The sequence below is a fragment of the Ursus maritimus genome, unplaced genomic scaffold, assembly GCF_017311325.1.
Source record: "Ursus maritimus isolate PB19 unplaced genomic scaffold, ASM1731132v1 scaffold_6, whole genome shotgun sequence".
Taxonomy (NCBI): domain Eukaryota; kingdom Metazoa; phylum Chordata; class Mammalia; order Carnivora; family Ursidae; genus Ursus; species Ursus maritimus.
In genome coordinates, this window is record NW_024426774.1 from 84,136,782 (window position 1) to 84,152,760 (window position 15,979).

Genomic DNA, 15,979 nt, shown 5'->3' on the forward strand with positions numbered 1-15,979 from the left:
TTGGGCCCAAAGTCTTCCGGCAGAGCCATGCTGTCCGTCAGCCTAGCCCAAGGAAAAAGGAAAGAAGGAAAAAATTGTCTGCTCCTTCCGCTCGCGACGTACAACACAGTCATCCGAGAGGAGCGGCAGAGGCCAGCTGCAGTATACCCGCCACAAGCCCCGGGTTCCGGGGGAAACTCCGGCTCGCAGAAGAGCCTTTGTCCCCCCCACCACGGGTACGGTCTTCGGAGCGTGCCGGGGCGGGGGCGAAAGCAGGAGGGGGCGGGGCCGAGGCCGAACAGGAGGGGGCGGGGCCGAGACGGGGCGGGGCGGGGCCGAGACGGGGCTGGCCGGGGAGGCGACGGAGAGGGCCGGGGACGGTGTGGAGGACAGGGAGGGGACGGGGCCGAGGGCAGGCCGGGGCCGGGGCGGGGCCAAGGCGGGGACGAGGCCGGGTTCCCCGCGCCGGCGGCTCCGCCCCCGCGCCCACCTCGCGTCGCCCCTGTCCCGCGCGCGCCCCCGCGCGGCGCGCCCAACCATTTGCCGGCTGAGGGCCGGAGGCGGCGGCGGCTTCCCCGCCTCTTGCCCGCCTCCCCTTCCTGCTCCCGGCCCGCCCCCCCGCCCGCAGCTCCGCGCAGCGCGAGGGAGGAGAAGGCGGTGGGAGCGGCGCCGGGAGCCGACGTGCGGAGGGACGACAGCAGACTGCGGAGAGATGCTGGGCGTGGCGGCAGGAATGACCAACAGGTAAGGGCCGGGCGCCACCGCGACTGCGCTGGCTCGGCACCCGCCACGTCGGCGGCGGACCAGTTCCCCGGCCTTCCCGCTGCCCTGGGTGCCGGTCGTGGGCGGGCGGCCTGTCTCCCCGCGCTCCGGCCTCCGCCCGAGCCCCTCGGCGGCCGCGGAGCCCGGAGTAGAGCGGGGCCCCGTCCCCCAGGCCCGGCCGGCCGCATCCACGACTCCGCGCTCCCTCCGCGGCGCGCTCCGACCCGGGCTGACGGCCGCTGGTGAGAGGTTCCACTAGTTATTGGTGACGTGTCCAATATCGCCTAAGCACTTCGAGGGCTTAGCACAGCACCCCACAGCAGATGTTTGTTGAGTGAATAATTCATGTTCTAGCCGTTGGAACACGTGTGCAGACCAGCGGCCCTCCAACGTCTTGGTCTTAGCACCCATTTTAAAAAATAAAAACTTTCTGCTGGTGATGCTTATGCCTATAGATATTTACTGGATTGGAAGTGAAAACTGAGGCATTTAAAATATTTAATTCATTAAAGAAACAGTAAATCCGTGCTATGTTAACCGACATTTAACACATTTTTATGAAAATAGTACTTTCCTAAACAAAAAATCAGTGCGACGAGCGGTGGTCTTTTTTGCTAATCTCTTAAGTGTCTAGCATAGTAGAAGGACAACTAGAGTTTCCTAAATTCCTTGCATTCAGTCTATTGCGATGTGTTTTTTTGACTGAACTGTGTGAAGAAAATCTGGTCTTATGCAAGTATTTACCTAGTTGAAAAGGGAGGAGTGTTTTAATAGCTTTTGCAGATAATTGTGGATGGTCTTTGCTACTACACCGAAACTAGATAAATGGTAGTTTCTTCAAGATTAGTTTGGATGTGGAATCTGAAGCCTTACCAGTGAACTTTTCACACTGTTACGTTAAAAATCATTGGTCTGTCTTGCAGTGTGGATGGTCATGTTTGTCATTTGGAAAATACTGGTTCATAAAGTTAGGCAGATCCTCCAAAGGCTGGCACATTTCATTATATGGTACCGCTAGGTAATATTTGTTAATATCATCGCTGATTTTGTTAGAAAAGTTGTTAAGTATTGAGAACCTGTCAAACTCGAGGCAGTGGGAACAAGTTTCCTGCCATCCTGAATTTCACTTGAAAGTTTGATTTTTATTATTGGCAGGAAACTGCTGTCAGTTGTTTTCCTCAAAGTGACAGGCTCACTTTTTTGAGTTTCAAGAAATGTCTGAGTTTCAAGAAATGTCTGTTTCAAGAAAAGTCTAAAAACCGTAGTTTATCACCTATTATTTCCAGTAAAAATGGTATACCATGAAGAAAGCATTTGATTCACCTCATCACTCAGTGACACATGTGCTTTTCCTGGAGACAACCATCTTACTTGGTATGCAGCAGAACTGCTTTATGCATACCTCCCTTTTCCTCACAAGTAACAAGAAGGTCAAGGGTCAAGATTTAATAACATTAATAATTTGTACCACTTCATCAAGGACATTTTTTTGTCTTTGAAAAATTTACTGAATATTAAGTCAATACAAAAGTTAAGATGTAAAGAATAATGTTACAGTGGATACACAGTATAAATAAAGAATATAAACTGCTTCCTTTTAAGACCCTTGAACTGATCTAGTGTCCCTCCTTGATGTCATCCCCTTCCCATCTTGAATTTGCTCTTAGCAATCTTTTCCTTTTTTTTTTTTTTGTATTAAGTACATCATGTTGTTGAGTGACCATTACCACCATCCATCTCCAGAATTCTTTTCCACTTGCAAAACTGAAACTCTATACCTATTAAACAACAACTTTCTATTTTTCCCTCCCTGCCAGCCCCTGGTAACTCCTGTTTTCTGTCTCTGATTGTTCCAGGTAACTCATATAAATGGAATCAATCACACAGTATTTGTCTCTCTGTGATTGTCTTATTTCATTCACTTAGCATAATGCGCTCAGGGTTCATCCGTGTTGTAGTATGTCAGAATTTCCTGACTTTTTAGAGCTGAATACTATTCCATTGTATGTATATGCCATTCGTTTATCTATTCATCCTTTTGTACCTACTTGGGTTGCTTCTGTGTTGTACCTATTGTGAATAATGCTGCTATGAACATGGGTATGCATTCTTTAATTGAAATTTTTATAGATTCACATGCAGTTATAAGAAATAATTCAGAGATCCAGTGTATCCTTTACCCAGTTTCCCCCAATATTAATATTTTGCAAAGTTGTAGTATAGTATCACAACCATGATGTTGGTAGTAATACAATCCATCTGTCTTGTTTGGATTTCCCAGTTGTAGTCATCTGTGTGTGTATGTGTATTTAGTTCTGTGCAATTTTATCACAAGTGTTGGTGCATGTGTCTATCACCACAGTCAAAATATAGAACAGTGAGTTCCAGCATCACAAGGATCCCTCATGTTGCCATGTTTTACCCACACCCTCCTCCATTTTCTTCCTCCTTCTTAAAGCCTGGAAACCACTCATCTGTTCTACATTTCTAAAATGTAGTCATTTCAAAATTTGTATAAGTAGACTCATACTTATATAACCTTCTCGAATTGCCTTTTTTAAAATTTAGCTTAATTCTCTGGACATGCCTCCAAGTTGTGCATACCATAATACCTTGTCATGGCTGAGTAGTACTCCATGCTATGAGTATGGAACAGTCTGTTTGCCAGTTGAAGGACATTTAGGCTGCTTCCAGGTTTGGACTCTTAATAATAAAGCTACCACGAATTTTGTGGACAGGTTTTTATGTAGATACAAGTTTTCCTTTCTCTGGGATAAATGTCCAGGAGTGCAGTTTCTGGGTTGTGTGGTAATTTCATGTTGCACTTTCTAAGAAACGCTGGACTATTCCAAAGTGGCTGTACCATTTTCATCAAGGATGTTTAAAAGGGAAGTTGGCATTCTTTTGCTGCAAGTCCATGGAGGTGAAGAATTCAGTTGCACCACTTAGCAGCCAGCAGTTATACCCATCTTTGCTTTTGCATTATTGGTGAAAGTGTCACTACAGTGCAAAAGGCTACAGCATCTTTTTCAGAACTTCTTAGTAGTATTATGAAAAGAGTTTTGATCTCCCAGACCTCTTGTAAAAGTCTTGGAGATATCTCCCCGCCCCCCCCCCACCTCCTCCAGGGTTTTGAGATGACATTTGGAGAACCACTGTTAATGACATATTCCTAAATGATGAGGGAAGTGGATATTTGGTATGTTTTTAAAAGACTACATAGAAAGATTTTTCTTAAATTATGTATTAAAGGCTTGTTGTTCTGTGTGCTTTCTAGTTTGGGGGAGTTTTATTGGGACTTACTAAGACTTGAAGAATCGCTATGAAAAAAGCAGTTTTCTGCCCTTAAGTATTTTCCTGACAAGATAGCCAGTGTTGTTATGAAAAGGGAAAATGTCATGGCAGTGAGTGTCTTCCTAAAACTTCAGCTCTCTATGCCTTTTTGTATGGGTGAGGAAGTTGGGCTCTTCATTTTTAACAAAACCAATGAAAATTAGGTGGTGGAAAGATAACCTTCAGTTCTGGTTATTCCATGCCCTATAAACTTAGGGAAAACAGTCGATCAGGACTGCTGTCTTAAATTTTTTTTAAAAGTTTTATCATTGACATACAATGTTGTATTAGTTTCAGATGTGCAACATAGTGATTAGACAGTTGCATACCTTGGAAAATACTTACCATGATAATAAATGCAATTATCATCTGTCACCATACAATGTTATTACAATATTATTGATTATATTCCCTCTGTTGAGCTTTTCATCCCCTTGACTTACTTTAGAACTGGAAATTTATACCTCTAAATCCCCTTCAACTGTTTCGCCCTTGTTCCCAGTCCTCCACCCTGACCCTCCCCGCCCCCCCCACAACCAACCACCAGTTTTTTCTCTGTGTTTATGAGTCTCTTTCTGTTTTGTTTGTCATTTTTTGTTTTTAGATTCCACATATTATCATTCCCATCCCTTCCCTCAGTGGTGACCCCTGAAACTGTCTTCTGGACAGCTCTTTCTCTTGGCAAATGTGGGTACAGCACTTGAGCTTTCCTTTCTTTCTGGAGAAGGCCTTTCTGCCCCTCCACTGGGTCAGAGAAACTTCAACAGCTAAAGCTGATCTATACTGAGAGAGCAAAGCTTTGCCCTGAAAGTCTCTATTTTTAATAGTGTTGTGTTTGTTCTTCAGATAATCATTTAAATAAACCCCAGTGTAGGTCATGTTCTTAGTCAGGGTTGCACTTAAATAGAAGACAAAACATCTCAGGCCGTTTGTCAATTTTACATTTCTTGTAATTATGCTTTAAGCTGTGGTTTCCCACCCACAGGAATATCATCTGCATTACATGCTGGACTGTTGCCATGTTGTCTTCCAAAAACTTCAATTTTAAGATACTTGAGAAGCAAGGGCTGCTCTTCCTGCTGCCACACACTGTGCATTCTGCCCTGCAGTGGTTTTAAGCCCCCTCATACCGACATCATCTCTTCTCTTTTATTTGATCTCATCAGACATTTCCACACTGGAATTCACTGGGGGAGAGGAGGAAGCATTTGCCTGCATGGTTTTTTGTTTTGTTTTGTTTTGTTTCATGTTGGAGCATATTTGGAAGTTTGATGAGTCCACAAGTACATTTAACATAGGGGTTGGGAAGTTATAGATATATCAGCCTCTGAATAGTTTATTTTGTGTGGGATAGGAAAAAGGGTGCTAGGAATTGAGTTTGAATGCCGACAGATATATTGAGGGTGGGAGACACCTGAAGTCTGAAGTCTTATCAGGATGTCTGAGGAACAGGTATGATAAAGAGAGACAAAGGATTAAAAATGTTTATAAAAAATGTATGTATACACACACAGTCTCTTTGTACAAATAAGGAATCATAGTCATACTGTTCTGCAATTACTTTTTTTAGGATTTTTTAAAAATGTAAAATACACATAGCAAAATACACTGTCTTAATCATTTTTCAGTGTGCGTTCAGTGGCACTAAGTACATTGACATTGGTGTTCAGCCCTTGCCATTAGCCATCTCCAGAACTTTCTCATCATCCCAGACTGAAACTCTAGGTGGTTAAACAATGTTTCCTCATTTCTGGCAATTATTATTATTATTTTTTTTAGTTAAATAAGCTGTCTTACAGGTTTTCCTGTGTAGCATATGTAGCTCTACCATAAGTTTTTAACTTTAGATTTAATGGCTGTATAGTAGTTCACAGTATACGTATGATATGATTTATATAACCAGCCCTTGATGGACATTTTGTTTCCAGTTTTTTGTTATTTCAAGTCTGTTGAACATCCCTGCCAGTGTTTCTGTAGGAGATCCCTGAGTGGGTGTGTGCATGGATGGTTGGCCTTGTGTTTAATACCAGTTCTGTCCCTTCATGGCTCAATGGCCTTACCCAGTCAACCTCTTTAAGGCTTATTTTCTTAATTTATAAAGTAATACCATCTATGTCAGAGAGTTGTTGTGCGAATTAAATATGCAGGCCAGTATAAACATTTCTGAAAGATACAAATGAAACTGTTAATAATTGTTGCCCCAGGAGAGGGTGTCTAGGAATCTAAGGAGTTTAGGAATCTAGAATGAGAGGGAATTTTTTTTACTATATACCTTTTTATACTGTTTTGATTTTTTTTAACCATGTACATGTAAAAATTTTTTTAAAGAATCTGACATCATGCCAGGAACATAGTAGATGTTCAGTTAATGGTAACTATAGTTTTGATGTTGATTTTTCCTATCATCCTGGTTCTTTTTTTCCAAGCTTACAACTTCTGACTTCACTGTTAACTGGCACTGATACAGTCACTTGGGATTTCTTCTTTTCCTTTACTCTCTATACCCACTTTCTTGCTGAGTTCCTACTATAGAATTTTCTTTGAATCCTTCTCTTTCTCACTCCTTTCTTTCTTCTTTTTCACCCTCATCCTGATTATCTTTCAAGTGAATGTAAGATAATATTAAGGCTGGGAAAGACTTCAGAGAATGCAAAATAAAATACATACGCATATTAAACATTTGAGGTAGGACACATAATTCTGTGTGCGTTCCTGTTTGTCATTTAAATGTTGATAAAGTACAGATTCTTTTAAAGGGTGTTATGGGATTTGTGGTAGCATTTTTGTAATATATGCTCTCTGTTAGCATATACTAAAAAGACGATTATAGTAACGTGAAGATGAAGAAATTTGCCTAGTATTTAAAAAATGGCTTCATATGTGTAAAAGTTAGAATCTACTAAACTAATATACTCAATACTTTAGTGAGTCTACTATAGTAGTCCACTAAACTGTTCCTTTATTTTATAGGTCAGGAGTTGCATAGAGAGGTAATTTTATTTACCTCTGCTCAAGGCCACAAAGTGAGTTAATAGTAGGGTTAGGACTAGAAGGTAGTGTAGAGTCCTCTCTGCTATACTACACTAGTTTGTTCCATTACTTCATTCAGATTGCATTGTTATAGATTGTTACATATATATTTTATCTTCCCACCTATATTGTAAATGCCTTGAAGGCTGAGACTTTGATATTCTGAAACCCATTAACATAGTCATTCTAGAAATGTCTGAATGAATTATTAAATATTGCCATAGAATTGTTCTGTTGCAAAGGTCCTGGATGTCACTCTCTTTCAAGTGGATTTCTTTTCTTTTTTTTTTTTTTACCTTTTTTTTTTTTTTAAGATTTTATTTATTTATTTGACAGAGAGAGACAGCCAGCGAGAGAGGGAACACAGGCAGGGGGAGTGGGAGAGGAAGAAGCAGGCTCATAGCAGAGAAGCCTGATGTGGGGCTCGATCCCAGAACGCTGGGATCACGCCCTGAGCCGAAGGCAGACGCTTAACGACTGCACCACCCAGGCGCCCCGGATTTCTTTTCTGAAATGCATTCTTGGGGACATGGGATTCCTAGTCATAACATGGTGGTGATTGTATTTCTTTATTCCCAGAGATTTTGCTCTTCTTGCCCACCCATGTCCACTGCCCCCACATGCTACAGTCTGAGAGAGTCTTTCCTATTGACAGACTTCTTTACTGATGCATAAAAGTGACAAATATACCAGCTGCTTAAACAGATTGTAAATTATTTTTCATTGGCAAATGTCCTAGTTGTTGGTTTTGTTTTTGTGTGTTTGTTTTTTATTTTAAAGCTGGGCATGTTGCTATCCCATATGGAGTCTGCTTTATTAATACAGTATGGAAGAGAGGGTAGGCAACTGCTGCCTCTGCCGCAGCTTGTTGTTCCTCCTCTTCAATGCAGTAGATTCCACAGATTTTTTAATATGCGAGGCACAGTGCAAGTGCAACTGTAGAGACGAGAAAGGCAGATAAGACATGGTCCCAGCTCTAGCATGTCTTTCAGTTTATTCTGTCATTCATGTTGGCTCAAGATTTTCCTAAAGCACCACTTTGGTAATATTACTCTACCGTTCAAAATATTAAGAAGACTTCTTATTGACTATCAGATAAAGTCAAAACTCTAGAGCCTAAAGTTTAAGGCTCTTTATGGTCTGGCCCCAGCCTGTCTTGATAGCTTCATTGCACACTGTTCCCTTAGTCTGTATTTCACTAAACTCTCACCTATTTGCCATTTTCTGAAACATCTAGCATTTCCCATCTCTGTGTCTTTGCTCTTGCTTTTGGGCCAGAAAATCATCTTCTCCTCTGTCTTCTTGGCACTTGGGCAGAATTTCCACTTCTCCCATGAAATAATGAGTTTCTGGAACATTTATTGAGCCCTTGTTGTATGGTTAGGGAGTTAGGGATTCGGAGCTTGTATCTGCTCTCCCAAAGCATTTTGACTTCTTTTTTGGTAGTTATCAGCTTCTGTTTTGTGTTATAGTTGCTGGTCTATATTTTTGGCCAAATTGTAATCTCTGAAAGTAAGGGAATGTCTTAATCAAAATTCGTTAAATGTCCAAAGAAAAACAAACTAGATTTAAATGAACTTTATTTCTCCATTTATTCCTCCATTTGTTAGTGAACTGAAAAGTTCAGAGCTAGTTCTACTTAGTGCCTGTGACATCGTTTGAATAAAGTCACCAAACTTTGAGTAAGACGAGATAACTCTCACATTTGGCTTAACTTAACTCTACAGTATAATGTATACTAGTGGCAGAGACCCAGCACCCATGGAACATTGGGAAGAAATTTAAATGCTGTTTACTAATCCCTGTTTAGACGATTTCATTTCATTGCTAGGCCACTCATTTGAAAGCTTTCTAGTGATAACCACCTTTTATTAATTACCTACTTTGGGTAGTTACAAACATTCTACAAATACAAATACAAATGATACTTTAAAGGTATTGAACATCTATGTAACAAATCTTATATTCACAGCCATACCACGAAGTAGAGTGTTTAATGCCCATTGTACAGATGAGGATACTGAGTTCAAGAAGTGAAAAACTCACCAGGTCGCACATTAGTGACACTGTTCAGTAGAAAGTAGAAAGCTTCAGCCAAGAGATAGAAGATAAGATATAAAGAAGATTCAAATGGAAATTCTGCTGCTGAAAAATATAGTAATGCAAATAAGAAGTTCAGTGGAGGGCTCAACAGTGGGTGGATTCAACTGAAGGGGACTGAGGAAAGAATCAGTGAACTGGAAGATTAAAATACTAGAAATTACCCAGTGTGAACAACAGAGAGAAAATAGAACCAGGGTAGGGGGAAGGAGGACAAGGAACAAAGCCTTGGGGACTTGTGGAACTATAACAAAGGAGCTAATATTTGTGTCATTTGAATCCTGAAAGGAGAGGGAAAGAGGGTGGGGTAGAAAAATACTAGAGGAAATAATGGCTGAAAATTTCCCAAAATTGGCAAGAAATGTAAATGAACCAACTCAAGAAGCTGCACAAACCACAAACAGGATAAACCAAAAGAAATTCCGGCCAAGACACATTATGATTAAACTTCTGAAAACTAAAGACATAAAAGACCTTAAAAGTAGCCAGAGAGAAAAAATAACATTTTGCGTTTATAGGAAATATCCAACTCTTGGTTTCAGCCCAGGTCGTGATTTCAGGGTCCTGGGATCAAGCCACTCAATGGGTTGCACGCTCAGCAGGGAGTCTGCTTGTGGGTTTTCTATCTCCCTCTCCCTCTGCCCCACCCCGCTCATGCTCGCTCTCTCTCAAATAAATAAATCTCTAAAAAAAAAAAGAAAAAGAAAGAAAGAAAAAGAATTAGAGCAAAAAATCAGTGAAATTGAAAACAGGAAATGAATAGGGAAAATCAATAAAACCAAAAGCTAGTTCTTGGAAAAGTTCAACAAAAGTGATAAGGCTAAGAAAAAAAGAGAGGACACAAATTACTAATATCAGAAATGAAAGCGGGGATATCACTATAGATCCCATGGAAATTAAAAGGATAATAAAGGAATGCGATGAACAACTCAGTGCCCACACATTTGATGATTTACTAAAAATGGACCAATTCCTTCAAAGACACAATCTGCTAAAACTCAAACAAGAAAAAATAGATGATCTGAATAGGCCTATATCTATTGAAAGAAATTGAATCAATAAATAATAATCTTCCAAAACAACTCCATACCCATATGGGTTCACTGATGAATTCTACCAAATAGTTTAGGAAGATTTATAACATTTTTCTACAGTCTTTCAGAGAATAAAACTAGAAGGAATACCTCCTGACACTATCTACGAAGCGAGTACTATCCTAACACCAAAGTCAAAGACATTACAAGAAAAGGAAATTTCAGACCAGTATCTCTTAAGAACATAGATGCAGAGGAAAAAAGATGGCGGAGGAGTAGGGGACCCATTTTCAGCTGGTCCCCTGAGTCGAGCTGGATATGTATCAGACCATCCTGAAAATCCACGGAATCAGCCTGAGACACAGGAAGATACATCTGAATCTCTACAAATGAACATCTCTAGCGCTGAGTATTGAGGTATGAAGCAGGGAGCCGTGAAACCATGCACAGATATCAGAAGATAAACAGAAGAGGGAGGGAGCCCATGCGATTGGGTGCCGGGAAGCAGTAGCCACCTGCACTGGGGAGTGGGCTGACTCGCAGACCGGCACCTGCAAGAGAGCAGACTGATAACCTGAGCCCGGGAATGCGCACGACCAGACTGAAAACCACAGCTCCGGAGCGCTCACTGGAACCGGACTAAAACCGGGAGCTTGGGAGTGCACTCACGTCCAAACTGAAAACCGGAGCTCCGGAGCACACACTCGAACTAGACTGAAACCGGGAGCTTGGAAGTGCTCGCGCGACCAAACTGAAAACCCGAGCTCCAGAGCGCACACTTGAACGAGACTGAAACCGGGATCTCGGGAGCGCACGCACGGCCAGACTGAAAACCGGCGCTCTGGAGCGCACACTCGAACCACATGAAACAGGGAGCTCGGGAGCGCACGTGGGAACCAGGGGCAGCTGGCGGTGTTAGAAGCACAAAGGGCACAGACATGCTGGCTCTGGAAGTGAGGGCTGGGAGAGAGGCTGTGGGGCACACAACCTGGGACGCTGCAGGGTTTTTGGCATCACCGACAGAAACCGAGTTAAAGTGGCCAAGAGAGCTCAGTGGAGAGCGGACTGCGATCTCTCTGTTCTGAGACAGAGGCTAGGATATGGCCACTGCTGCTCTGACTCTCAGAAGAGTCACAGAAAACCGCCAGGGAAAGCCGCCAGAGAACAAAAGCCTAGAAATACCAGCTCACATTGTGCCCATCCTCATCCCCCCTTGCAGGGGACAGGGTGATTCTACCCAAACAGGGTTGCCTGAGTATCAGCACGGCAGGCCCTCCCCCAGAAGGCAGGCTGAAAAATCAAGAAGCCCACATCCCTAAGGTCCCTATAAAACAAGTGCACACTGCCTGGGTCCTGGTCAGTAATTTGGGCTCTGGGCAACCCCGCAACCTCTCCTCATCAGAATGACAAGGAGGTGAAATCCCCCCAGCAAAAAAAAGATAACGAGTCTGTGGCTTCTGCCACAGAACTGATGGATATAGATATAACCAAATTGTCAGAAATGGAGTTCAGAGTAACAATGGTCAAGATGATGTGTAGGCTTGAAAAAATTTTTAATGAAAATATTAAGGAGAATATAGAATCTCTAAGGGCAGAAATGAGAGCGAATCTGGCAGAAATTAAAAATGCTATGACTCCAATGCAGTCAAAACTAGATGCTCTAACGGCCAGGGTAAATGAAGCAGAACAAATTAGTGAATTGAGGGATGGGATGGTAGAAGAGAAAGTTAAAATAGAAACTTGGCTCAAAAAAATCCAATCTCAAGAATGTAGACTACAGGAGATTACTGACTCAATGAAACGTTCCAATGTCAATCATCGGCATCCCCGAGGAGGTGGAGAGAGAGGTCTAGAAAAGATATTTGAACAAATTGTAGTGAAAACTTCCCTAATCTGACAAAGGAAGCAAGCATTCGTGTCCAAGAGGCAGAGAGGACCCCTCCCAAGGTTGACAATGGCAAACCTACACCACGTCACATCATAGTGCAATTCGCAAATATTAGATCCAAGGATACAGTATTGAAAGCGGCCAAGGCAAAAATATTTCTCACGTACAGAGGTAAAAATATCAGAATAACGTCACACCTGTCTACACAGACTTGGCAAGAGAGGAAGGGTTGGAAGGGTATTTTTAAAGCTCTATCCGAGAAGAACATGCAGCCAAAGATTCTTTATCCAGCAAGGCTGTCATTCAGAATTGATGGAGAGATAAGGACCTTCCAGGATCAGCAGAAACTGACCGAATTCATAACCACCAAACCAGCTCTACGGGAGATATTAAGCGGGGTTCTATGAATGTAAAAAGGCCCCAAGAGTGATACAGAACAGAAATTTACAATCTATAGAAACAAAGACTTCACAGGCAACATGACATCATTAAAATCATATCTCTCAATAATCACTCTCAGTGTGAATGGCCTAAATGCTCCCATAAAATGCCACAGGGTTGCAGATTGGATAAAAAGACATGACCCATCCATTTGTTGTCTACAAGAGACTCATCTTGAACCTAAAGATACATCCAGACTGAAAGTGAAGGGATGGAAAAAATATTTTTCATGCCAATGGACCTCAAAAGAAAGCTGGGGTAGCGATTCTCATATCAGACAGATTAGATTTTAAACTAAAGACTGTAGTTAGAGATACAGAAGGACACTATATTATTCTTAAAGGATGTATCCAACAAGTGGATATGACAATTATAAATATCTATGCCCCCAACAGAGGAGCAGCTAGATAACAAGCCAACTCTTAACCAGAATGAAGAGACATACAGATAATAATACGTTAATAGTAGGGGACCTCAACACTCCACTCTCAGCAATAGACAGATCACCTAAGCAGAAAATCAACAAAGAAACAAGAGCTTTGAATGACATACTGGACCAGATGGACCTCATAGATATATACAGAACACTACACCCTAGAACAATAGAATACTCATTCTTTTCGAATACACATGGAACTTTCTCCAGAATAGAGCATATACTGGGTCACAAAACAGGTCTCAACTGATACCAAAAGACTGAGATTATTCCCTGCATTTGCTGAGACCACAATGCTTCGAAACTGGAACTCAATCACAAGGGAAAATTTGGAAGAAACTCAAACACTTGGAAACTAAGAACCATCCTGCTCAAGAATGATTGGGTAAACCAGGAAATTAAAAATCAGTTTAAATAATTTGTGGAGACCAACAAGAATGAAAACACAATGGTCCAAAACCTATGGGACACTGCAAAGGCAGTCCTAAGGGGAAAATACATAGCCATCCAAGTTCACTCAAAAGAATAGAAAAATCTAAAATGTAGTTTTTATATTCTTACCTCAAGAAGCTGCAGCTGTAGCAGAAGAACAGGCCTAACCCACGCACAAGAAAGCAGTTGATCAAGATTAGAGCAGAGATCAATGAATTAGAAACCAGGAGCACAGCAGAACAGATCAACAAAACTAGAAGCTGGTTCTTTGAAAGAATAAATAAGATCGATAAACCACTGGCAAGACTTATTCAAAAGAATAGAGAAAGGACCCAAATTAATAAAATTATGAATGAAAAGGGAGAGATCACGACCAACACCAATGAAATAGGAAAGATCATTAGAAACTTTTATCAACAGCTTTATGCCAATAAATTAAACAACCTGGAAGAAATGGAAGCCTTCCTGAAAACCTATAAACTACCAAGACTGAAACAGGAAGAAATTGATTATTTAAACAGACCGATTAATTATGAAGAGATTGAAGCAGTGATCAAAAACCTCCCCAAAAACTAGAGTCCAGGGCCTGACGGATTCCCTGGGGAATTCTACCAAACATTCAAAAAGAAATAATACCTATTCTCCTGAAGCTGTTTCAAAAAATAGAAACAGAAGGAAAACTACAAAACTCATTCTATGAGGCCAGTATTACTTTAATCCCCAAACCAGGCAAAGACCCCATCAAAAAGGAGAATTACAGACCGATATCCCTGGTGAATATGGACACGAAAATTCTCAACAAGATCCTAGCTAATAGGATCCAACAGTACATTAAATGGATTATCCATCATGACCAAGTGGGATTCATCCCTGGGATGCAAGGGTGGTTCAATATTCGCAAATCAATCAGCGTGATACATCATATCAACAAGAAAAGACTCAGGAACCATATGATCCTCTCAATTGATGCAGAAAAAGCATTTGACAAAATACAGCATCCTTTCCTGATTAAAACCCTTCAGAGTGTAGGGATAGAGGGTACATTCCTCAATCTCATAAAACCATCTATGAAAAGCCTACAGCAAATATCATTCTCAATGGGGAAAAGCTGAAAGCCTTTCCCTTAAGATCAGGAACACGACAAGGCTGCTCACTCTCGCCATTATTATTCAACATAATACTAGACGTCCTTGCAACAGCAATCAGACAAGAAAAAGGGATAAAAGGTATTCAAATCCGCAAAGAAGAAGTCAAACTGTCTCTCTTTGCAGATGACATGATACTCTATATGGAAAACCCAAAAGACTCCACCCCCAAAGTACTAGAAGTTATAGAGCAATTTAGTAATGTGGTGGGATACAAAATCAATGCTCAGAAATCAGTTGCATTTCTATACACGAACAATGAGACTGAAGAAAGAGAAATTAGGGAATCCATTCTATTTACAATAGTACCCAAAATCATACGTTACCTTGGAATTAACTTAACCAGAGACATAAAGGATCTATATTCTAGAAACTACCAATCACTCTTGAAAGACATTGAAGAAGACACAAAAAGATGGAAAGATATTCCATGGTCATGGATCGGAAGCATAAACATAGTTAAAAGGTCTATGCTACCCAGAGCAATCTACACTTTCAATGCCATCCCGATCAAAATACCAATGACATTTTTCAAAGAACTGGAGCAAACAGCCCTTAAATTTGTGTGGAACCAGAAAAGGCCCCAGATCGCCAAGGAATTGTTGAAAAGGAAAAACAAAGCTGGCAGCATCACGTTGCCAGATTTCACTATACTACAAAGCTGTGATCACAATGACAGTGTGGTACTGGCGAAAAAACAGACACATAGACCAATGGAACAGAATAGAGAACCCAGAAATGGACCCTCAGCTCTTTGGGCAACTACTCTTTGACAACCAGGAAAAAACATCCTGTGGAAAAAAGACAGTCTCTTCAATAAATGGTGCTGGAAAAATTGGACAGCTACATGCAAAAGAATGAAAGTTGACCACTCTCTCACAGCATACACAAAGATGAACTCCAAATGGATGAACGACCTCGATGTGAGATAGGAATCCTTCAAAATTCTAGAAGAGAACATAGGCTGCAACCTCTTTGACATCAGCCATAGCAACTTTTTTCATGACAAATCTCCAAAGGCAAGAGAAACAAAAGAAAGGATGAACTTGTGGGACTTCATCAAGATAAAAAGCTTCTGCACAGCCAAGGAAACAGTCAAAAAAACTAAGAGGCACCCACGGAATGGGAGAAGATACTTGCAAATGACACTACAGATAAAAGACTGGTATCCAAGATCTACAAAGAACTTCAAACTCAATACACGGGAAACAAATAATCAAATCAAAAAATGGGCAGAAGATATGAACAGACACTTTTCCAATGAAGACATACAAATGGCTAACAGACACATGAAAAAGTGTTCAAAATCATAGCCATCAGGAAATTCAAATCAAAACCACCTTGAGATACTACCTTACACCAGTTAGAATGGCAAAATTGACAAGGCAGGAAACCACAA

At 41.3% G+C, this 15,979-nt stretch overlaps 1 protein-coding gene across 1 annotated transcript in view; it reads left to right on the plus strand.

Annotated features, from left to right (window-relative positions):
• Positions 1–587: 587 nt before the first annotated feature.
• The window catches only part of LIMS1 (LIM zinc finger domain containing 1), a 152,372-nt gene continuing 136,980 nt past the window's right edge, over positions 588–15,979 (plus strand). The window contains exon 1 of the mRNA XM_040623671.1: positions 588–723. Within this exon, the coding sequence (XP_040479605.1) occupies positions 692–723 (32 nt within the window). The 5' untranslated portion in view covers positions 588–691. The remainder of the gene's footprint in view (positions 724–15,979) is intronic.